General features: G+C 48.4%; 5 protein-coding genes and 1 long non-coding RNA gene across 7 annotated transcripts; 4 read left to right on the top strand and 2 right to left on the bottom strand.

Annotated features, from left to right (window-relative positions):
- The first annotated feature begins 1 nt into the window (after window position 1).
- Window positions 2-1,121, top strand: LOC118512464. The gene is made up of 2 exons (XR_004906304.1): window positions 2-140; window positions 572-1,121. It is a non-coding gene; the product is annotated as an uncharacterized LOC118512464 (long non-coding RNA).
- LOC118512449 (alpha-aminoadipic semialdehyde synthase, mitochondrial) lies at window positions 1,007-5,986 on the bottom strand. The gene is made up of 6 exons (XM_036056913.1): window positions 5,789-5,986; window positions 5,489-5,635; window positions 3,685-4,014; window positions 1,661-3,611; window positions 1,400-1,585; window positions 1,007-1,318 (listed from the first exon to the last, which is right to left on the bottom strand). Exons 1-6 carry the CDS (start codon window positions 5,849-5,851, stop codon window positions 1,203-1,205), a joined length of 2,793 nt encoding a protein of 930 aa, XP_035912806.1. The 5' UTR covers window positions 5,852-5,986; the 3' UTR covers window positions 1,007-1,202.
- A 1,475-nt stretch (window positions 5,987-7,461) lies between these two features.
- On the top strand, window positions 7,462-15,833 carry LOC118512452 (homocysteine-responsive endoplasmic reticulum-resident ubiquitin-like domain member 1 protein). Of its 2 annotated transcripts, none has more exons than XM_036056917.1 (4): window positions 7,462-9,121; window positions 11,367-11,863; window positions 12,180-12,836; window positions 12,908-15,833. In XM_036056917.1, the coding sequence occupies exons 1-4, from the start codon at window positions 8,996-8,998 to the stop codon at window positions 13,443-13,445; spliced, it is 1,818 nt and encodes a 605-aa protein (XP_035912810.1). In that variant the 5' UTR covers window positions 7,462-8,995; the 3' UTR covers window positions 13,446-15,833. The 2 variants fall into 2 exon arrangements, with proteins under 2 accessions (XP_035912810.1, XP_035912811.1); XM_036056918.1 differs by lacking the exon at window positions 7,462-9,121 and adding an exon at window positions 11,056-11,283.
- A 173-nt stretch (window positions 15,834-16,006) lies between these two features.
- LOC118512455 (zinc finger CCCH domain-containing protein 15 homolog) lies at window positions 16,007-17,990 on the bottom strand. The gene is made up of 4 exons (XM_036056921.1): window positions 17,788-17,990; window positions 17,205-17,648; window positions 16,635-17,126; window positions 16,007-16,547 (listed from the first exon to the last, which is right to left on the bottom strand). The coding sequence occupies exons 1-4, from the start codon at window positions 17,854-17,856 to the stop codon at window positions 16,272-16,274; spliced, it is 1,281 nt and encodes a 426-aa protein (XP_035912814.1). The 5' UTR covers window positions 17,857-17,990; the 3' UTR covers window positions 16,007-16,271.
- Window positions 17,991-18,178: 188 nt separating this feature from the next.
- Window positions 18,179-20,722, top strand: LOC118512451 (protein SDA1 homolog). The gene is made up of 2 exons (XM_036056916.1): window positions 18,179-19,302; window positions 19,387-20,722. Exons 1-2 carry the CDS (start codon window positions 18,278-18,280, stop codon window positions 20,681-20,683), a joined length of 2,322 nt encoding a protein of 773 aa, XP_035912809.1. The 5' UTR covers window positions 18,179-18,277; the 3' UTR covers window positions 20,684-20,722.
- A 327-nt stretch (window positions 20,723-21,049) lies between these two features.
- Window positions 21,050-23,488, top strand: LOC118512453. The gene has a single exon (XM_036056919.1). The coding sequence runs from the start codon at window positions 21,193-21,195 to the stop codon at window positions 22,975-22,977; it is 1,785 nt and encodes a 594-aa protein (XP_035912812.1). The 5' UTR covers window positions 21,050-21,192; the 3' UTR covers window positions 22,978-23,488.
- Window positions 23,489-23,813: the final 325 nt, after the last annotated feature.

The following is a 23,813-nucleotide window of genomic DNA, read 5'->3' as shown; positions in this document are numbered from 1 at the left end:
GTTCGTACTGTGTTGCGAACTCGGCAAACCCGATTCGTTGGTACCCGCATAAGGGATCCGACCCGACTGAATGAACCGGTGGTTGCAATGGTAGTTGTGTGCACCGACGGATGTGCTGATAAGCATCGTGCAAGTTTAAAGTGCGTACTTTTTTTTTCAACAGATGAATACGTATGTATGCATGCAGTTCAGCTTGCCGAGGGTGAAGTGCATTTCCGTAGGCACATTAGCATGAACCTGCAATAATATGGCGATGGCATATGCACACACTGAACAGCGGGAGCGAACGCAAACAACCATTTATACTGTCATATTCATTCGAGCTATTTAAACTAGATTAAAAATTGGATTGCTAGAGTTCACGATAATTTGGAGTGATTTACAAATAATGAGCTTTTTGAAAGTAAATTATAATTCATCATAATTATGAAGCATCTTGTTTATCTGTTTCATTAATTATGCAAAATATAATGAACCTGCATTTTAGCATTTTAAGTTTTTTAAATTAGAATGGTTCATCTTTATCTATTGTTAAATGGCAAAAATTATTTTATTTTTTTAATATACCTAGTGTGGAATACAGATTTGAAATGAATGACCCTATGTTTGGAGGTAAGAATTTTTCGACGACATGGTCCATCGGTGGATAGGGATCCTTGGAGCCAGGAGACTATCGACTACAGGATCATCTGTTCGATGCAGTGACGAATTAACCTGGGCCCAACTTCCACTCCGCCTCAAGCCTCCAAGGTGCTTGATAAGCCACTGCGTAGACGACGACCATTCCATTACGACAAGGGACCTCCACAACGAATCTTCAAGTCCTTTAGACAACGATGCCTCCTCCATTATTTGGTCTCTTGGTAGATGTAGCTTAGGATGACGAAATTCTATTGAGAAAACAAGGTTCTTTTGGATGTTAAATTTTCTTTATACGTGAAGGTGTTTGCAAGACGATTAGAATAAAGCCCCTCACAAGTCAACATACCGCTTCATAAGCCTTTGAAATTTTTATTTTTTTTAGGTTAATTTTATTTGCGATATTCAATTGCGTTTACAGTTCCGGTTACATTCCTTACAGCTAAACTTAATTGTAGGAAAGCACAGTGTGGTTAATTTGCGAAAAAGCGTCCGTGTTTTTATTTTACCCATCCTGCGATCGCCCTATCTGACCGACAGGTCCGTTTATCCGCCATTCTCCTTCATAGAACCTTCGTAGTGGTGGTCGCCGTAAGACCTTCCTGCTCTAGACGGGCCAGCATGGGCCGGTAGATATCGGCCGAGAATGGCAGCACCACTCCACGCTGCTGGATTTCACCTAAAAGAAAGCAGGACGTGAAAGCCGGAAGTGAGTACGGAAATCGTGATCGTATCGTGAGACAGGCCATCAGCTACGTACCATCGATAATCATTTTCGCTGCAATGGCAGCCGGAAATCCGACCGTTTTGGCCATCGCCGAGTGACCGCCCTGCGAGGCTGGCTGGCCGTAAACGACAAAGTTAATGCCACGTTCCTCCCGTCGTCCATCGCTCCAGCGAATTCCTACATCGTGACGCAGCACGATCAGATCGCGTTCGGTTTCCGCTGGTGAGGTGAATGAGAAAGGATAGTTAGTTGTTAAAATGAGAATATTAAAATGGCCCAGCTGGTTTCCCTTACCAAAGGCTAGTTTCTTCGATAGGTAATAGCTGAGCGTATCCAACGGGCTTCCCATCTTCACTACGGGAGCATTTTCCAGCAATCCTAGCTCCTCCAGCCCCTCGATCGAGCCCACACGCTCCGCTAGCCTATGCTTGAGGTTTTCAATGAAAATATCCGCATCGGCCAGCCCGAGCATGTTCACTATCAGCTGTCGCCAGGTCAGCTCCGGACCGTGAGGATGCAGCAATGGGTGTGGGTTGGGATCGATCAGTCCGAGCAGCTGCATCGGTTTAATCGTATCCGAGAAACCCTTGTAACGGATCGTTCCCCTCAGCAGGGTGTTGATGTTGGTCAATCCGTAGAGCGACTGGTACTTGGTCGAATCACGGTTGGGGAAACCTTCTAGGGCAAATCCTGGCAGGAACTCCAGTTCCCGAGGTGCCGACATAAGCTCACCGCCACCGGTTATCTCTACGACCTGACCCTTGCTCAGATACTTGGCAGCGGAGAGTGTGTTGAGCAGGACACCTCGCGGCGACCACGAGAACTTGTAGCGCAGTGGATTATCGGAATGTTCCGGTGCAGGAAGTCCTCCGCAGAAGCTGACAAACGACTCAACGACACCACCATTCTCCTGCACGTCCTGGATGCACTCCAGTGCGAGCAGATGATCGATACCGGGGTCCAGTCCGACCTCGTTCATAATCGTCACTCCCGCTTCCTGAGCGGCACTGTGCAGGGCACTAATCTCATCGTTTACATAACTTGCCGTCACGAGATGAGTCTTGCCCGCGATGCAGTGCTTCGCGATCACACTGTGCAGGGAGTATGGCAGCAGCGACACGACCACATCGCTCTCCTCGCACAAATTTTGCAAGTTGGCACTTTCGTCCTGTACGTTCACGTAGACCGACTCTACGCCCTGGTATCGGTGTGCCAACCGGTCTGCCTCTTCCTTGTACTGCGACGCTACCTTAATGCTAACGTTGGACTCACGGTGCAGGTACTCTACGAGTGGGGCCGACACGAATCCAGCTCCCAGTACCAACACGCGCTTCTTGCCCTCGTAAGATCCTTCCGTCTTGTGGCGTGATCGGTTATTCGACTCCCGTAGCTCGTTGATGTACTCGTAGCCGGGCGTAAGACTGCCGTTGCTGCAAATGATGGCACCTTCCACGGGTTGGCAGAAGTTGTGCTCCTCGAGTGGCCTTTTGGCATCGCTTTGCAGAATGTCCAGTGCGTAGGGATACAGCAGCTCCCCAAAGAAGTCCGTCGCTTCGCGGGGCAACTGCGTGGGCATATTGTCGATCGAGCAGACGAGTACACCGGGACCCTTGAAACTCTTCTGGTCCTTGTTACGATCGGCATCGTACAGACAGAAGGGCGTATCGATCGTTGTGCATTCGTTCATGAACTCGATCGAACCACCGGGATCGGCCGAAATATCGCAGATGGCTAGCATCCGGTGGGGAAGTGCCGGCGCTCCTCGGCTCGTTGGCAGCCAGGGCGTATTGGCTGGTCGGAGAAGATTTTTCGCATCGGGGATCGTGATCAATTTCGGTGCCCCGACTGCCCAGTATATGCCGTTCACTATCACGGACGCGTACGGTGCGATGTTTTTGCTGAACGTGGAGATGTATCGCTCCGGATACTGATCGTACTCAACGGGATCAAACTTGCCACCCTCGCGACGCTCGAGATGATCGGACCGGCTCACCTCACAACCGTACAGCTTGTTGGTCGATCCGTGTTCGGCCACTTTGCGAAGCATCTCCGGCGGTACGAACTCTACCGGTAGCTCCTGGAACACCTCTTGCGCTCCCTGCGAAACGTTACCGGACCCGGTGAAGATGAACGTGAGCGGACCGATCGATTTGGGCATCATGCCGAGCGATATTTCGTACCCACAGTCCCGGACGGCTTGTCGTGCCATTGAAGAGTTCCGGTAGTTATGGGCTGGTCCAACGTGCTGTAACGAAGAGATAATGATCACGAGGGATTATAATAAGCGGCACTAGAATCACGGATCTATTACAACATACCATAAAGGGCGTATGATGTCCCAGCGCCAGCAGTCTCAAGCCGAGTCCGTGTAAAATGTTCACCATGCCGGCAACGCCGGCATACTTTCCAAACGCAACCAACCGTAATCCGTTGCGATCCATCAGCTTCTCGTAGTCGATCAGTCGAATATTTTTCTCCAGACAAGCGTCCAGCAGTGGCATGTTCGATTCTTGGGCTTTAATCGTGTGCGAAAAGAAGCAGTAGGTTTTCTGAGGAATCAGAGCATCGACCGGAACTTGCTTAACACCAAAGATGACGGATGCTTCGCTGATGTCTTCCTGCACGGTGGCACCTGCGTTCAGATATGCCTATGGAGGGAAAATCGAAATTAGTGTGGTATATCAGTACATATTGAAGTTAGATTGACCTGATCAGTGACCAGTGTAAAAGTCCCTTCGACGATTTCCAGAAAATATAATCAAGGCCTCTATCTATGCAGGAATGACCTAATAAGCTTGACTGTCCACTTGATTCGCAACGATCAAGGAGCCAAATAATAACATGTCCTTGGTAATGATAAAGGTGCTCCAATAGCCAATGTGCGTTTGATATTGTTCTGCGTGTTTAAATCACACAAATAAAATTGTTTACTTCACTCTTTCTGCGCATCGGACACGCATACATTCGCTTGAAAACATCCTCAACATTTTTCTTCATGTGCCTCCCGACCAGCTGATGTTAATCGCAGCTCAACCGTCTGCAAACATTGTCCATGTGACAGCCATTGATACGATTCCCGTTTCCCGTTCCGTTCCCATTCAATCGGCCATTCATTGAAGCCTTACAATCGGAACCTCGTGGTCAGAGACTTTGGGTGGCGTAGCAAAACAGCAAGAAGCGAAAGGAAAAGGAATAACAAATACACAACTAGGAGGTGTGTACAATACCACCCATCAGCAACTCGCTTATCAGCTCGAATGGAGAGATCTGACCGTGTGCGCCCTGTCCACGATGTCTCCTCAGCAATACTCGGTAGACTCGGTAGACAGTGTCCTTATCTGCTTTTGCGCGATATCACGCTTAATCGAATTGCAATAATAACAGCAGGACTTCGGAAGATAGGTCGATATTGCCGGCGATATGGTGCCTTCAAGTACCGATCGAAGAGCCGGGCGCGATAGTAACAACAAAAGTGGACGACATAGGAAACAAAGTAGTTCAGGTGCTAGGCGCAACTAGTGACAAGGAGTACAATTATTGTGGTCACGTGCTTTCGAGCCTAGAGTGGCAAAAGCTATTCTACTATCAACGTCTTAACAACGGCTTGGATCAGCGTCGTACGACTGTGGAACAAACATAGGAATACATTTGCAACAAATGCGATCTTATCGGAAAGGTCTTCCCTGCCGACAGGGGACTGTTTTTCGTGATGGGATTGCAAAGATGGAAACACACAAGGACGCCGGAATGTACGGAGACGGAACACAAAATTCCTCCTCCTCGCGCGTCATTATCTCGTGGACCATGTGGACCAACAGCGCCGTTGTAGCTTAGCCGATAAGAAGGTCCGGCGCACATTTGAGGGCCGATGGAAAAGTTTGTGCACGCTTTCCATATTAGTTGGTTATTGAATTGGTTGTTGAAGTTGTTCAACCCATATCACGATGCGCAAGTTGAATTGCTCTACCCATTAAGATAAGGGTACGCAGAAACGTTGACGCGCACGGTTTTTGCTTTCTAAACCATTTCGTCTGATACGCCTGATCGCGGTGATCCCTGGTAACAGTGCGATGCGATGTGATGCTGGGGCCGGACCACCAGCAGCGCGATAGTGACACTTACCTGCATCGGGTAGGCTCGCCTGTTGGACGGTTGCACTATCACCTTGACGCCCTGTTTGATGAGTTTTTTCACCACCGCCGGTGGGAAGGATGCACGGCGTTCCCATACCGATTGATCTTCGCGGCGGATAGCAATCACTTTTCCGGTCTGCAAAAGAAAATCGTTCGAATCGAATCGGGATTTCAAACACAAGCTCTTTCAACAACGCCATTTCAACAAATATCTCCAAACTTGACCCATTATAATATGGCCGCCGACTTAAAAACAGATCAGCGAGAGGCCCTGTTGAAGATTGCTTACATGTTTGCTGCGAGTAAACTGTCGCACTGATAAGTGTTCACTACATTTTAAAAGACGAAACATCTTTGCGGTTCGGTGGTTGAAGCAGGACTGACGACGACTCTGGCCAGGCCGAGCTGAAGCACCGTATCAGGGGGATACCGGAGGCAGCAGCAGCGCTAGAGATGATAGCATCGAGTGCTGTAGAATCGAGAATTATTGATAGAGTCTCTGTCCAGATTCGCATGGGGCACGACATTTTGTGAGTCCGTCTCGCTTGCTGTTGCGTACGAGCATGGTGTGCCGTAGGTTTAGGAATGCATTGATAAGAACAATCAAACTGCACTTCAAACTGCGTTTGCGCTGTGGGAAAAGGTTGGCAGTTTTTGAATGTTACCAACAGCGCCATGCGGCGATCGTCGCAACAGTGTATCCTGAGGAGAACAAAAATAATTGTGTATAAACTTAAGATTACACTCATTCAGATATTGAATTGGGCTCTTCCATATCTCAGCTGTTATGGTGGACGTATATACGCCGTTACTTCATCTCGGCCTAACAATATTTTAATGGCTGGGTTGTTGCTTGTGGTTTGGGTTGGTTTCTCATGACATGACTAGCCAACGTGTCCTGGCGAGTCTTATTCGCCACACAATATTGAGCACAGCTATAAATATTGGTGATCAACTGTTATTAACAAAAAATATTCCATAATTCTTCAGATAGCATGCATCCTCAAGGCATGTCTCACATAATTCCAAGTCTTCATAATGCCAAGTAAAAACGAAAAATAGATAGTTGAAAGTTTGGAACTATAACCTCTTAAAGCTAAGGTACCAATTCTAGCTTTACGTGACTTCGTGATGCGCAAGTCCGAGGACCTCTGTATACGAGAACCTCTGTATACAGATCGTTTTACCAGCCAACAAGTAAAACGATCTGTATACAGAGGTCCTCGTTCTAAAAAGCTTCATCTACTGTAATGAGAGTATAGCTAAGGAATGTTCTGCTAACAGATTAAAGGAGATGAATAGTTTATAGATAGTTTTGAGTGGAATAGCGAAAGTGGTCTTGCACAAGGCATCTCGGGGTATCGAATCCCATATTCAATGAGGACCGTTTTCTCATAAGTCAGGATTTAGACTTGCTATTCTTTTTGTTTGACACAAAACCACGGCGTTTTATAGTTAGTCCATATTATGAGGGAACGGTTGGGATGGGACTTGAACTCCGGTCCTGCTGTGTGAAGACCGGTGCCGCTTACTACCTCGTCCTCCGGATCGGCCGATTTTACAGCTACTAGCATAATAATTCAAGGAAGCAAAAAATGGGAGATCAAAACCACTAGGGGATGTAGCGCCAATTAATAAATTCGTAATGAGATAGTGGATAGTGGAATCGAATAAAACTTGAAAAAACTGATTTCATAATAAAGAAATGAAACTTACGATAAATACAATCCGAGCAACATTATTAAATATATTTCCAGAAGAGAAAATTTCAGTTACAGCAATACTTTCATAAAAGTTCAGTAATACATTCAAAAATCAAATTTTATTGCAACCATTATTCAGGCCTAGTCAGACCGAATTTTGTCAGCGGGCAACTGCTACACCTACCTTGCGCACAACTGTCAACGGGAGCTGTCAGTGTCGGACATGGTTTTTTTTCGCCCATCGATTCCGCTGCAACCAATCAGCGAGCACCACAATTTCCACACTGTACAAACATTCAGCCCAAAGGCCCCGAAGCAATAGAGAGCAGGTTTCTGTGTGCAATGGCCTCTTCGCTGCCGTGCTGAACGAATAACTTTCTCAATTTTGTTATCAACGCGAAACGCGAAGAAAGTACCGGACCGTCTTTTTAAACCACGCAAACTATACACATACACACCCCAAACGAAACAGTGGCTATCCTCTACCGTCCTAGTGTCCGGTGAAAGGAGCGAAAAATCGGGATTTCATTTGTTGTTGTTTTTGTGATCGGTGCTGTGGTGTATTTTTCCCGAAAAAAAGTGAGACGGGACTGTATCGAAAGCTGCTGAGCTGGTGTAGTTTTGGTGAAGAGCGATATTGTGCGGTGTTGGTTTGTTTATTGCGGTGCAATCGAACTTGTCCCAGTGCATCCCTGTGATCTTGTGCGTTGTTTTGTGAAGGAAGCCTCTCTCGGTAGTTGGTATTGAAACGCAAGCGAACTTGTTACCTCGAACTTTACATCGGTCATATCGCCTGACCGTGGCACACTACAGGAAGTGGCCCCGCGCGCGTGTGTGTGTGTGTGTGTGTGTGTGCGTACCGTGTAATTAAAGTTGTGTCTCGCAAATGGTAACGATTGTTAATGGAAAGCTGTAACTTATGGGATTGAAATCGTAGGTGCAAATATTGTAACAAGCAACGCTCCATTCCAAGCCCAACACATTGTTATGGTTTTCTAAATTTAGCTGCTAGCTGCTCATTTCATCTGCCACCCAAGCGAGGTCAATATTGGCAAGCAGAATCGCGCGACTACATTTGCATAAGGAAGCAAAAAACAGCGAAACGATCAGCAAATACGAAACCAATCTGAAATCCCAGCAACGTAGGAAAGTGGTCGTACAGGAGTGATTCGTTCGTTCTGTGCAAGAATCCGTGTGGCAAGGGTGGCCTTCCGCTAATCAGCAGCTTCTCCCCTCACATACACACATACGCTCGCTGTACGAAGGGAGCAAACAGCAGACGGGGTCCATTATTTGACTGTTGATGATAGAATTTCGGGACGGTTCCATATTTTTTATCATCATTACGCGTTGAAAACAACAAGCCTGAGGAGGAGTAAAAAAAGCACAAACAAACACAACAGTGAAACTCAGGTCCCAGGGCTTATCCCCCGGAACGGCGGTGTGTGAATCGCGGCACGAAGTGTCGTAAAAACAAAACAGAAGTAGTGGTGGTGTATTCGCTTGCCCCTGTGTGCGTTGTTGGATGTTGGATGCGATTGTGCGACGAGTGTGTGCGGAAATTATAATATTCCCATTTAAACGCCTCTCCCGAACGACCTGAGGACGACCGCCTGGGGAGCTTGCGGAGGAGTGCGGTATTCTCCACTTCAATTGCTGCACGTCGTAAAAAACTATCTTAGCAAGCGCCAGATCACATCTGTTTGTGGTACGATACAGATATCTCTCCATACTACTAAGATCGCTTGAGGAGTGGCCAGTGGTTGCTAGGGAAACATCGCACCACAGCAACAATGGATGTAACGTTGATCGTGAAAGCATCCAACCAGCAATGCGAGGACCTTACCATCAAATGCGAACCATCCTGGACGATTCGTCGGTTAAAGGGCCATCTCACGGAAGTTTACCCGGGAAAGCCGGTAGGTAGCAAACATAAATTATCACCATTTCTTCACTTACCCTGTGCCATCGCAGGGAGGTTTCCATTTTAGCGAAAGGTTTTATATCGACCGAGGAAAGAACTGTAAAGCAATGGCCCTCCACTACAGATGGACGACAAATAATCAACTTTCGTTATGGCGCAGTCAGTTAACGTGAATAAGGAATAATCAGACAGCGGCAGCTGTATCGATTGCAACCGGGCCCCCGGGGTACACGTGACAAATGGTTGGAATCTACCACACCAACGGCCCTTTTGCGTTTAACGATCGGGTGTTTACATGCCCAATTAAGCTGATCCGTTCTAGTGGTGTGGATCGCTGTAGAGACTGGGATTCGATAGGAGGGAAAACAGGTCATCTTCAGACATACACTCACAACCGCACACAATGCGTTTGTTTGGCCACGTGTAATGACAGACCGTGAAACCAGTTGTTCACACTAGCCGCTGTCGCCTGTGTTAATTGTTTCACTTGTCTCGAGCGCAACGATGCAATATTCTACGACCAGAATATTCTACCAGACCTGTGATGTACCTTTGATGTTGAATTGATGTTGCCCTATTGTAAGGTTATTACCTTTGGCTGTATTGCATCATTGTTTTGTCGAAAATAGCATCCGTCGCGCCATCAGCAGAAGAGAAACTTCCGTCTCGCGGGAAGGAAATTGATATTGATTTATGAGTGCTACTATCGACAATTTGGTATTGTTGCTGTGTTGGTGGAATATTAACAAACGGCAGCAGTACACGTAGCGAGATTGGAAGGAAGGACACGTCATTGTTTTGAACCGTACAGCTGCTGTTCACACTGGATGAAGTGGTTAGATCCCTGTGAACCATATTAAATTAAATCAAAATTTCAGTAGCGAGCATAAATAATTTGTGTTGCTGGAATATGCTTTAAAAAACGACGGATTTTAAGATTTTTCATACAAAGCGGTATCTTGTTTTTCAATTTGGTTCATCAAATGCATCCAAAACTGAGGTGGAAAATCGAAAGCTTTATCGTTTATCGCAACTTGGTGGTGGCTAAGATCCCTGGCCACTACTCTCGATATAGGAACCGTAATGGGAATATTGTTTGGCTCCGCCGAGAGTTTTAAATGAAAACATCACATACAAATCCTAACATATCTAACTTCTGTTGCAAATATCTGTCTGTAAATAGGCACACTAAACCGTTATCATTTACGTGTAAAATCCGCTGCAAATCTCTAGTACGTACTGTGGAAATTCCCGCCGTCCCGAAGCTGTTTCTCGGCGGCGGTTGATAATTAAATCGATAGGAAGGGGAGGGTTGTGGAGATAGTGCTAATCTCTCGCTCTTTTTTTTTGCTTGTGCAATGTTTGTACACAATCCCAGCCAGTGTTTAGTTCAGACGAGATTATGCGGACAAAGGTGTTAGATGTCTGGTTTGTTTTGTAAAATGCGGATCCTCGATACAGTGTTCGATTTAAATAAAAATTGTATAATGCCGTAAGCTCGATGGTTAAGGAAAGGTGAAACTGTTGTTGAACAATAGTCAAAAGCATAGTATGAGTTTTGCATTTTTACTTGATGAGATTATTGGAATAAATCCATCCCTTCGCCGATTTAAGCCCTGAAAGCGGTCAGGGGTGATCATATCTAGATAGGCTAATGTAAAGAAGATCACCATCAAGCTATGCCGTTAATTTCAAACATATATCCTATGCTTCAGCTAAAGCTAAACAAACCGACTAGCCTCAAGACGTAGCGCCGATTTCGTCATACTTAATTTTGGACAAAATAATCCGCAAGCCAAAACGTCTGGCCGCCTACAAAATCTCAGACACTTTCTGAATCGAGTGACTACGTGTCCCTTGCCAGTTGGATAATGATAAGAGGGTTTGCAAATGTGTGTACCGTCGAGTGTAATGGTTGTTGGGACCGCCTCAAAGTACTGCTGGTTTCGTCGTATGATAACGAGGAGCGTAGTGGCATCGAAGTTGTTACGATAGGTCGAACAGTTGGAATTCGAATTCAGCCTTCGAAAGTGACGCACGAGCGAGCGAGTGTTGCCGTACTGTGCTAATGTTAATTAATCGTCGCTAGCAAACTTCCATCGAGTGATATTTTGTAGCAATGGCATCACGTATACCGATTCATTGCTGACCACAGAGGTTGGGTGAAGAAAATCACGCAAACAAAGCATTACTACTTTAACTAACCTGGCACTTTCTACCTCTCCACTCCCTTTCAACAGAGCACCGATGAACAGAAGCTGATCTACTCCGGACAACTGCTCAGCGACAGCGTGGTCCTGAAGGATGTCCTTCGCCAGTACGATGGACAGCAGGCTCACACGGTGCACCTAGTTTTCACGCCAAAGAACAGCTATTACGGGGGCAGCAGCAGCGGTAGTAAATCGAATGCCAGCAGTAAAATGGTGCCCAACTCAAGCACATCCTCTGCGGGACCGAACGCGACCAGTAATAGCAACGGTAGCAGCGGCAACCAAGCTGCCAGCAGTAGTGCCCCGGTTGGTGCACCTTCCTACGATAGAACCGCGCTCGGTGACGGTTTGAGCACCATGGAGGAAACGAGCGGAGACGGTGTGCGCCATCGTTCGGTTTCGCAGGGCAGATCGACGGCAGCAAGGGCAAACCCTGCGAGACCGTCGCAGTTCGCAGAGCAAACGGCCGCCTATCAAAGCTTTATGCAGCATACGTACATGCAGTACTTTAACCAATACGTTAATCTGTAAGTATTGCACGCGCGGGAATTACAGGGAACATTGCGTTCTTTACCATCGGGCGACCAGTCTGCGAACCACATCGTCTGCTTAGTGCGAAATAGTACAAGAAATGGCTTGAAGTCGCGTTTAACTTTCCTATGAAGCTGGTCCGTATTATATCCCTATCTGTGTATCTCACCTGGCAGTGGATCTCTTAATCGTGTATTACATTTGCCATCCAGAGAATCCTAGACCATCAATCTTTGGCTGTGTCCCGTTTATTCCGCCCAACAAACCTCTACGGAAAGTTAGTTTTGAATATTTTCTACTCTCCGTTTTCAGAATTAATGGACAAAACAATGCGAACGCTCTTTATGCTGCCTCGGGCCTTCCAGGAGCAGCTGGAACTGCAGAAACGGCCGCCACCTCCACAAATCCCCTCTCCGGAGCGCAACCCTTTCCAGCTGTTCCGTTTGTACCGCTGGTACAACCAACGGCAATGGCTGGCGGTTTCCCGAATCTTGCCTATTACCCCTGCATGACCCCAGCGCCCTACTCGAGTGGGTTTCCTTCAGCCACCAACATTCCTTCCGCTCCGTCCGGTGCCGTAAATGCTGGCAATGTACCAGCCAGCGTACTATCATCTTCTAGCTCCTCCGGTCAACCAATTCCTTCGCCACAAACGAGTTCATCGATGGCGGATGCAAGTACGACACCGTCTGCGGTACCTTCGGCAAGCGGCACGGACACAGCAGCAGCAGCAGAACAACAGGCAGGAGCAGCGGCACAGGATGGAGCAGCACAGGCAGGTGCCGGGGCAGCTGCCCCAGCCCGTGCCCGCCGGTTTCCGAACATTGTCGTCGAGGAGCAGGAAAACAACGACTGGCTGGACGTGTTCTTCAGCATGTGTCGGATAGGAATACTGATCACGGTGATCTATCTGTACTCGTCTCCGATGCGCTGCCTGACGGTGCTCTTCATCGGTGTGATGTTGTATCTGTAAGTAAACCGCGCCGTTGAAAGTTGTGGTTCAAGTTTAATTGGGGGAATGCTTTTTGGCTGTCCAACAGGAAAAAACATCTGGATCGTGTGTATCAGGCGATCGACAGACGTATACCGCGTTTGCAACCGAATCAGGAGGCTAACGCTGCCGCCGCTGCTCCACAGCCCGTGGCAGCGGTCCAGCCAAACACTAACGTACCTGACCACAACCCGGCCGAGCAGCAGCGACCGCCCAACGTTGGCGCCTCGGGTGTGGAGAATGTTTCCAAAACGACGGAAAATGCTGCTGGACCATCGGGCAGCCAGGAAACCAACGATGCATCAACCAGCAGCAGAACGGCCATGCCACGACCCAGCTCGAGCGGACGAGGTAACGAACCAACCACGAAAAACGAAGCTGCTGCGGATGACCAGCAGCAGCAGCAGCAGCAGCTACTGCAACGGACTGAAGAACGGACGAATACAACCGAAGGCGAGACGGCAGCAACCGCGGAACAGCCTGCCGCCGAAGGTCAGCGGATGACACTTAACGATATGACCTCGTTCCTCGGGACGCTGGTGATAACGTTCTTCACGTCCATCATTCCTGACACGCCCGCAGCGTAAATCTTTACGTGCCCAAAAAGAAAAAGGGAATCGACGGCGACAAAGCGGTAAGAGTTTGAGGTTTGCTGTGGGTTTTGTCTTCTAAATTTTGTTCGCGCGAAAAAAAGAACAACGAAAACAGCTTTTGTACAGTTAGAGTTATACGACCCGGGTGGGATTGTTGAGGGCAGAACCGGCATATGCTTGTAGGTAGGATCGCCCCTCGTTCTGCATTACCTGATATGATTTGTTACTCTTTTTGTTTGGTTTTTTAAAAGGTACACTCATATATACAATAATTTAATAATCTGTGTTAGTAACGGCCATGCATGTAGAGGGAGCAGCAGTGGGAGAGGTTTGAGTGGCATTCGGTATACTTGCAAGTCGCCATCAAGGAAAGCTAACATCGGAACGATCTTCTCCTCCAAGAGCCTGCTTTCCTAAGCTGTTCTGATGGAGAGATCTAACCCTGGCAGTCTGCGCTTACAACTCTCTCCAGTTTTTCTCATCCCATCCGGACCGCATCCCCGCACGTAAGGCTGACTACTTTACTATGGGTAAAATCAAGTCACAGAAAGCCAGAAATGACAGGCCGAGACCTCTCGTGGTTGTAGCACTTACTTGTTTATAAGGCGCTACAACCGCTTTGCGGTCTTGGCCTGCTGCAACAATCCTCGATACCGCTCGCAATCCGTTATCCCGGCCGTTCTGGCGGACGTATCAACGCCATCACTCCATCTCAATTTGGGCCTATCACGCCTCCTCTGCCCGTGTGGACGGCCTAAAAGGACTTTACGGGCTGGGTCGTCCGGTGTCATTCTCATGACGTGACCAGCCCACCGGAGCCTGGCGAGTCTAATGCGCTGCACGATGGTGAGATCATCGTACAGCTCGTAGAGCTCGTCATTGTAGCGGCTTCTCCATTGTCCTTCCACACATACGAAGGCCTAAAATCCTTCCGAGCATCTTCCTTTCGAACGCGGCTAAGAGGGTTTCGTCAGTTTTGGACAGAGTCAATGTTTCAGAGGCGTATGTGAGTACTGGGACTAAAAATGTTCTGTACAGTTCCAGCTTCGTCCTTCGCGACAGGTATTTAGAGTGGAGAAGTTTCCTCAGTTTGTAGCATGACCGGGTGGCAGCCAGCACCCTTGCGCGTACCTCAACATCAATGTTGTTGTCGGTGGGCTGGCTTTTGATCCCAGATAGGTGAAGTTTTTGCCCAGATAGGTGAAGATAGGGTGAGGCTGTAGTGCCACCGAACAAGCAGAAGCTTATAGGACTTGTCTCCTGCAACAGTACAGGTCATGATCGTCTATTTTTGTCTTCTTTTACTGCATCGACACCGTTTCCTGGCTCTACGTGCAGTGGCCTAAGTTCTTTGCTTTTGAGAAGCCATTCCCCGTCAAAGCCAGGATAGAAGCACCTTCAATCAGGCACTTGCTTCCTGCAATTCATGTGTCCTCATGTATCCTTTTCAATTTTTCGATACTTGGAGAGGGTTTCAGCCAAAGCGTCCCAACATTGTCTTCGTTGGCTCTTGTTTTCTTATTTTTAACTAGCCATTTTCATAAAAGGTGAGCTGCCGTGCAACCTATTAATGCTTCCTGCAAACATACTGATTGCCTCTCAAACCTCTCCCACTCTCGCCTCATTCGCTGCGGAATCCTCCGATCCCCCAGCCATACTCATCACCATTTTCCTTTTTCCAACGGTCCGCAGTTAGAGTGAACAAGACTAGTAGCAATCACATCATCGACTCGGTAGCAAGCATTTCCAACACAATATCACACTGGATGAGCTGTATACGTTCATTGGTCCTTCGAGCTAGAAGCCTGGTTAGCGAGCAATCCAGTGGGTCCGGTGAGCAGGACACTGAGGGACAGATTTCGGTCACAAAGCACAATTTGCTGCAACGCTTTCGGAAGCATATCCCACATTCATAGTTGTAAAAGATTGCCATTACACTTTTTGTTTCTTCTTCCCGCTGGGAGGGCAGAATTTTGCGCTTTAGATGCGAATAAATGGTAGCAAAAATTACAAAAAACCAGATAACTTTATCGGAATTTAGAGTAGTGGATAGCGAGATAGATTTTTGGGAAAGTTAGATGGATGATTACGGTGTTGGACTCTCTGACCTTGAAGAAGAGTGTACAGCTTTAGGGAAATGATCGGAGGCGCAGATTTTGGTTCGTTTAGGCTCGGACTAACCAAAAAAAGGAAGAAAAAAACATTATTAGCAGCGGTAGAGAATAACAGAAACGTGTAACTAATTGTTTTTAGGCTTGTGTTGTGTGTGTGTTTCTTATCCCATTGCAGTAAGCCCTAAGTTTAACCTTCTTGTTATAAATCATTGTGATTGATGTATTAATAATATTTGAAAATAAAGTGTAAAAAAAAGTCAAAAGTTTACAAAAATTGGAACTTTTTTAAATAATTAATCGAAAGCAATAGCTTCTAGAGCAATTTCAGTCCGCGAGTCCTGCGTTTCAAAAATGAATATCAATGACCCCTTTGACTGCGACCCCTCTCCTAGACGACGAGCCCTTTCTCATCTCAATAAATCTCAAGAAAACTCAAGAAAACCTTTACCTACTGTTGGTTGAATAGTTACAGAAGCAAAATGTAAACACTATCTTTATTACACTTTATGCTTTAATTAAAACTTTTTTTCACACACGCACACACACACGCATTTTCGTGCACGATACGTGTGAATGTGTTGTTTCTTTTTTTTGCGATAACGAAGCAAGGAGAACGTCAGGGGAGGGAGGGGGGTTGTGCGAAGGATCGAGTAGGGCCTTCAATTCCCTTCCTAAAGCTGAGTGAAATCGTCCCCGAGGTGTTTTATCACGATTTTTCACTCGTTTCGTTAGACGCACCACCAGCACTTTCCCCCTCCTCGCCGGGGTCGTCGTCCTCCTCATCATCGCTCATCTCATCGTCCAACCCTTCGAGGTCTTCTTCGAGGAAGAGGTTTTCATTGATAGGTGCCGCATCGTTCGCGGTGGTGCCGGCCGCACCATCATCCCCATTCGCTGCATCGTCGGCCGCAGTTCGGCTGGCTGCTTCCGCTGCCATCTTCTCCCACCGATCGGACTCGGCAACCGTTCCAGTATTATCGACCTGTGGAGGTAGAAATGACGACGGGTTATTGTTTGCCGACGGGTCCCCCCGGGACGGACGGACGGGGGGGAAAAGTGGGTTACTTACATCTTTAATGTTTAGACTAAGCATGTTCAAATCCAGCTCCCTGTACTCGGTCGTATCGTCATCGTCCTCGTTGCGACCGTACGACTCAACCGCCACCTCACCATCGTCCATGCCATCATCGACCAGATCCGGATTGAAGCTGAACATTTCCCTACCGGACAGCCCGTTCTGCCGGCCGGCCTTGAAGTCCTTCAGCTTACGCTCTTCCTCCTTCTGCAGCCGGTCCTTCTTCTCCTGTATCTTACGCTTCTTCCACGCCAAGAACGATTCCAGTGTGACGCGCGTCTGGCTCGGGCCGAGAGCGGCCCGCTCGCGCTCAATCAGATCGACCAGCGATATCTCTTCCTTCTGTGATTCGGCCTTTTTCTTGTCCTTTTTCAGTACGTAGCCCGGTGGCAGGGCATGACGGTAGATGCACTTTTCACCGTTCGGACACTCCCAGAACCATCCGTACAGCGAGCGTTCTACCGCATCGAGGAAGTATTTGCAGATCTAAAACACATACAAAACCACGATCGTACCCGGTCATCTATCGAGGAAAAGGACGGACAGTAACGGCAAAATACTTACGATCGTCGTAGTAGGCATCGTTTTCTCTTTGCCGTGCTTCTTAGCAACGACTTCCGCCAGCTTCTCCTCGGACCAGTTTTCAATCGTATCGTTCGCGTCCCCATCGCGCATATCGACGTGTATCGAACGCTTCTCCGACTTTCTTTCCACGGCCGGGTCGTGCGAAAATTTACATTTGTCCCCTTTCGTGCAGGTACCCTGCTTGAAAAACGCACACAGCACCGACTTCGGATCGGCACCCACCTCCAGCTTCTGGGTAGCGACCGGCTTGAACAGTTTCGCCAATTCCTTCTGCTCCTTCAGCTTCTTTTCCTTCTCCTCCTTCTTGGCGTTCACCGTCTGGTTAAGGTTATGTTGTCCACCGCTCTTCACCTGCTTTTCCACCTGCGAGATAAACTTTTGCTGCTTCGCACCTTTTTTGTTCTTCAAGCCAAACGTTTTATCCTAGAAATTGGAGGCGCAAGTAAAACGTTGCATAAATAAGCATGTTGCTAAACCACATTCGATGCAATCGGCACATCGGCTCCTCGGACTCGTCGGCAGGGCAGACGGTCACTTCGTTCCGTTCTCGTTCTTCAAATACCTCGATGATTTTCTCCTTTTTCTTTGCTTCCGTTTTCTTCGAGGTGGATGGCGCTTTCTTTGGAGGCATTTTGGGGCCCGGAAGTTCCCGTACACTTTAGTTTGGTTTTATAAATATGAATTAGAAATTGGGAACTGTGCAAAGGAATGGCAACAACTCAGCCAAAAACACACACACGGCGACCAACTCGCCGAAAGATGATTTTGACAGTCGATTGGGCGATGTTTTTCAAAAAAGCTGACGTATGTACGTCTATACCACACCCTTCAACGATTGAGATGGTAATTTCGATGTTTCTCTTTCTTTCTCTGTCTAGTGTTTTGTATTTTTTCTCTTTCTCTCCTACACTTTTGTCAACAAACGAAACCATCTGCAATAACCTTGGTAGTCTGACAGTTCATCTTTCTTTGCCATGCGGTCAGGTCCGTGAAGTGGTCGTGCTTGTTTACATCCACAGCACGGGAAAAGTGTTTTATTTCGGGCCGAAAAGATGGTGCGCCACAATAACCAGCTGCCGGACAATTTGCCCCAGCTGCAGAATCTTATCAAGCGCGACGCGGAATCATATCGCGATGAGTTCCTGCAGCAGTACCATCACTTCCACAGCGTGCTGGACATCTTCCGGCTTGAGCCGGACAAGGAGAACAAGAGCCTGTGCGAGTCGATCATGTTCCTGGCCCAGGTGGCCCAGTGCTATCTGGAGGAGCTGAAAACGTTCCCCCAAACGCTGGTGGACCTGCTGAAAACGCACTCCACCACGCTCGATCCGGAGATGCGGAACACTTTCTGCCGGGCGTTGATTTTGCTGCGCAACAAGAACCTCATTTCGCCGCTGGATCTGCTGGAACTGTTCTTCCAGCTGCTGCGCTGCCCGGACAAGGCGTTGCGTACCTTTCTCGAGAATCACATCATCAACGACATCAAGAATATGAACGCAAAGCAGAAGGACATGAAGCTTAACTCGACGCTGCAAAATTTCATGTACACAATGCTGCGGGACACGAACCCGAAGGCGGCCAAGATGTCGGTCGACATCATGATCGAGCTGTACCGGAAGCAGGTCTGGAACGATGCAAAAACGGTGAACGTGATCGCGAACGTGGGCTGCTTTTCGAAGCTTACGAAGGTGTTGGTGGCTTCGCTGAAGTTTTTCCTCGGAACGGACCAGCAGGCGGACGACGAGGACGACGACGACGACAGCGACCGGGAGGTGGACCTCAAGGGTATCATGATGGCAGCGAAGGTGAACAAGAAGACGAAGAAGCGCAAGAAGAAGGTCGAAGCAGCCAAAAAGCTGTACACGCAGGCGCAGAAGAAGAAGAAGCGGCCGGTGGCGTTCAACTTTTCGGCTATCCATCTGATCCACAATCCGCAGGGCATGGCGGAAAACTTGTTCAAACAGTTGCAGGACGGCAACGAGCGGTTCGAGGTGAAGCTGATGCATCTGGACGTGATTTCGCGGCTGATCGGCATTCACGAGCTGTTCCTGTTTAGCTTCTATCCGTACATTGCGCGGTAAGTAGCGTGTGGGACGCTGAAACCGGGTGTAAAGCGGATCTGTATTAATCGCATTTTTGGTTCTGTCCTTTTCTTCGGCAGATTTATCCAGCCCCATCAGCGTCAGGTCACCCGTATACTGCAGTTCGCTGCACAAGCTTCCCACGAGCTGATTCCACCGGAAATCATTGAACCGGTGATAAAAACGTTGGTAAACAACTTCGTGACCGAGCGCAACTCGAGCGACGTCATGGCGATCGGTTTGAACGCAGTCCGTGAAATTTGTGTCCGCTGTCCGCTGGCCATGAACGAGGATCTGCTGCGCGATCTGACGATGTACAAGAACTACAAGGAAAAGTCGGTAATGATGGCGTCGAAGGCGCTGATCATGCTGTACCGCGAGCAGATGCCGACGCTGCTTTCAAAGAAGGATCGAGGCCGACCGACGGAAGCGAGTGTCGAGATCAAGCCCAAGCGGTACGGTGAGGTGGTCGCTGCCGAATATATCCCCGGTACGGAGGCATTGTTGCGGGAGGACGCACCGGATCTGGAGGGAGCTGGCGATGCAGATGATGATGACGATGATTCGGACGGTGACGGGTGGGTGGATGTGGACAGCAGCGAGGATGAAACCGATGCTGTGCTGCGCGAGCAACGCAACAAGAAGGGTATTACGATGATAAAATCTGCCAAGCCTAAGAACGCTGAGCAAGATGACGATGAGAGTGAGGAGGACGATGATGGGGAAGATGACGAGGACGATGAGGACGATGAGTCGGATGAGGGTGAGTGGGAAGACTGCAGCGACGAGGAGGAAGAGCAGGAAGAAAAGGCAGTCGAGGCTCCGAAGCCGAAAAAACAGAGAGGAAAGAAGCGTCGTGCAAAGAAAATTCCCACAGTCACCAAGGCCAGCGCAGCAGCACCGGAAACGCCGTCCGCTGAACCGGAACCGGCCCAAGAAGCTGGTGAACAAACGCTCAATACGGCCGAAGCAATGCAGGAGCTGGCGCTGACGAAAATCTTTACCGATGCCGATTTTGCCCGTATCGAGCAGGAGCGCGTGAAGAAGCAGCTTACGCACCACAGTCGCAAGCGGCAGCTGGAAACGGAACGTAGCGAGTTCGTCAAGCTGGACGCAATCGAGATGATTTACAAGCGACGCAAGGCGGACAAGCAGGCGCGCGTGGAAAGTATACAGAAGGGTCGGGAAGGTCGCGAAAAGTTTGGCTTCAAGGATAATCGGATGAATCCCCACTGTTCCAAGACGAACCGAGAAAAGCAGAAGAATAAGAACTTTTCGATGATTCGTCACAAGGTACGGGGCAAGGTGAAGAAGTCGTTCCGGGACAAGCAGGTAGCGCTGAGAAAGCATCTGATGCATGTAAAGAAGATGAAATAAAGTTTACATTGTCGGCAATTACTTTTCTCGATGAGTAATGCCAAATAGAAATAGGTTTATTAGTTTGATTTGCTGCTCTTCCTTGCGCTAGCGAAGACGTCTTGAGGATGATGGCAAGAAAATGGAATACTTTTCATAGAATAATACCTCACGAAGGGCGGACTCTCGATCGACGAGGCCAGTGCTCTACATCGGTAACATTAAACCTATTTTCACTATTTATTTAAAAAAATAGAATGCTCGTTGGAGTTCGCAGCGAAATATTATTCAAACTGTAGAAAGAAAACACACCTCTGCTCTAATGACCTTGGCGTTTGTTTACATCAATACGTACCAACCTTGGCGCTTGACGCTTGAGGAAAAGTGTCAACCATGCACTTTTCCTCAAGCGTCACATTGTTTACATTCATATTTTCCAATTTTTAGTTGTTTCCTAATTGCGTTCTTTGTACGCTTGGAACCCAAACCAAAAATTCCGCCTTTCATCAGTACCCGGATTGAACAAAACCATGTTTCGAACGTCCAGAACCTGTTTGATGGCGATGGTGTGCTTTTTAGCAGTGACGAAACACTGCATCGCCTCCCCAACATACCAAGACAGCCCCGTGTCGAACGTACCGCTCTACACGGACGGGATCTACTTTGAGGAGCTGAAAACGATCAAAGTGCAGGTAAGCTCGTGGACGTTGCGAGCCTATTATGATATCGCGTTGTTTATCGATGAAATTGCCACGGCAAACAGTACCGTTGCAAAGCTGCTGCAGGCTTGTGCCGAAATGCAATCCAAACGCATCGGGAACTGTGACGGTATCATGAACATTCTCGCGCTCACGAAGGAGCTGAACGATTTCAGCGTACTGCTGGCCAGCTTCTGTGAAGACGGTAAAAGGACGCCCGGCAGAACGAAGCGGGGCATTTTCCGTTCCTGGTTCGGGCTGATGGACGATGAGGATAGAACCGACATTAGCAACAAATTCGATGCGGTGAATCATCAGCTCACGGTTGAGTCATCCTCGCTCAAGCTGTTCTACAACACCACCAACGAAGCGTTGGCCGTACTGTCCGGCAACACGTTCCAGGTCGATCCGAAGCGACCCCACACAATCGATTTCACGCGCGAGGGTCAGCTGCTGCTGATGGACATTCTGCTGAACAAGATTATAGCGAAGAAAAATCTCTTCATGCAGCTGCTACAAACCACCACCACGATGGGCTTGAGCGATAGCATTATCGCTCCGACGCAGCTGCTGGTGGAACTGCAGAAGGCACAGAAGTTCCTGCCGGAAGAGTTTATCTTTCCGGTTGAGTTGCAGTTGCGTGAAATGCTCAAACTCTACCCACTGTCGAAGGTGATCGCAAACGTCGATGGGTGCCAGGTGGTTGTGAACATCATGATACCGCTGTGCAATCGGTTGCTGTACCGCACGCTCAAGGGCACGAGCGTACCGATGCTGTCCGAGGGCGTCATGAAGATGTATGTGCTGGAGCGCGATATTATGGCGTTCAATGCGACATCCCACACCGGCATGGTGATGTCGTACGGCGAGTACAAACAGCAGTGCACCCATCTGACCGACTTTACGCTCTGCAACGCTCATCACCTGATGCGCAATCTTTCCACCACCGACGACTGTATCGTGGCGACGTACTACAACTCCACCGATCGTGATTCGGACTGCCGGCTATCCCGGGTGCAGCTGCGCAACCAGCTGTGGATGCAGTTGGCCGATCCGAACGTTTGGATTTATGTGATGCCCAACTACACCGTCATCACCGTGCAGTATGCCGGCAATCGGCAGCAAGCCCTTACGCTGCACGGTGTCGGAATGCTGAAACTGCTGCGCATGTGTCACGTGCGCTCGATGGACGTGTTGCTGCAGTACGTGCCACAGCTGGGCGGTACGAAACTTAGCGTCGCTTCGGAAGGGTTTAGCCTTCCGGCCAAAATCACCCGCGAACAGTCGCTCATCATTTCGGGCAGCACAAACGACAACAGTCGTATCATCCCGGTGGGAGTGTCTACCGAGGCGGAGCTCAGCGAATCGGCGCACGTGGCGGGCATATATCGTGAACCGAGCCACATTTCACCGTGGCTTATTGTGGGAATAGTTTTTTCCGTGTTTTTTGTGCTGCTTGCCGCGATGCACGTGTTTTTGCGCCAGTATGCAATCAAACGTCGATCGCCACGGGCGAATCAGCAGCAAGATCCGCCGGGGTTGGATTCATCGCAGCAGCAGTGGATTCCCTGTGACAATACACAGCTTCCGTCAGCGAATTCATCCCTTCAAAGCTAATGGATCGCTTGGTGAGTAGCGAAAGCAAAAACCGGGGGGAAACCTTTCCCTTCTAGCTAGCTTTAGAAGACGGCGGGAGGATGCTTAGTGCCTTGAGGGGGGGCAAAGTAAACGTATAACCAAAGTGAAGTATGATAATCAGTCTATATACGCACACAACGCATTTATGGCGTAGCGAGAGGAAATATTGTGATAAATTGCTGCTCGAGCGGGAGAACAACGACGAGGAGCAGGATGCTATTTTCTTATACGACGGAGCTTTTCCAGCACAGTGAAACAATAGGACCAGAATGAGGTAAAAATAATGTTTATATTAGAGAGATACAAAGTACTGTTTACCATGCTAATGTTACAGGGTGTGGAGAAGAGATAGTTTTGAATCCATCCCCTACGGTTTTTGGCTGTTTTTCAAATATGTTTCGATATTAAAAATTGGAGGGGGTGCTTACCGTCAAAATTCTCAGGGCCCTTTGCTACCACCAAGGGCTTGCTCGGAGGTGGAAACTTCGGGGACCATCTTCTATAAGTCAATCCAGATACTGGCGTACGCTGCTGACATAGACATCATAGCTTTGAGGCTCTCCTATGTAGCAGAAGCGTATCAAAGGATCGAGCGTGCGGCACAGAACTTTGGGTTGGCGATTAACGAGGCGAAAACCAAACTGATGGTGGCACCACCAGCGGCCCTGCTAACAAACACTGATCTACGAAGGGGTGATGTACAGATAGGTGACCGCACCTTTGAAGACGTCCAAAACTTCACCTATCTGGGGTCAAAAGTCAGCACCGACAACAACTTTGATGTTGAGTTACGCGCAAGGGTGCTGGCTGCCAAC

The sequence above is a fragment of the Anopheles stephensi genome, chromosome 3 (genome assembly GCF_013141755.1).
Source record: "Anopheles stephensi strain Indian chromosome 3, UCI_ANSTEP_V1.0, whole genome shotgun sequence".
Taxonomy (NCBI): Eukaryota; Metazoa; Arthropoda; class Insecta; order Diptera; family Culicidae; genus Anopheles; species Anopheles stephensi.
This window is presented reverse-complemented; position numbering and strand designations above follow the sequence as displayed.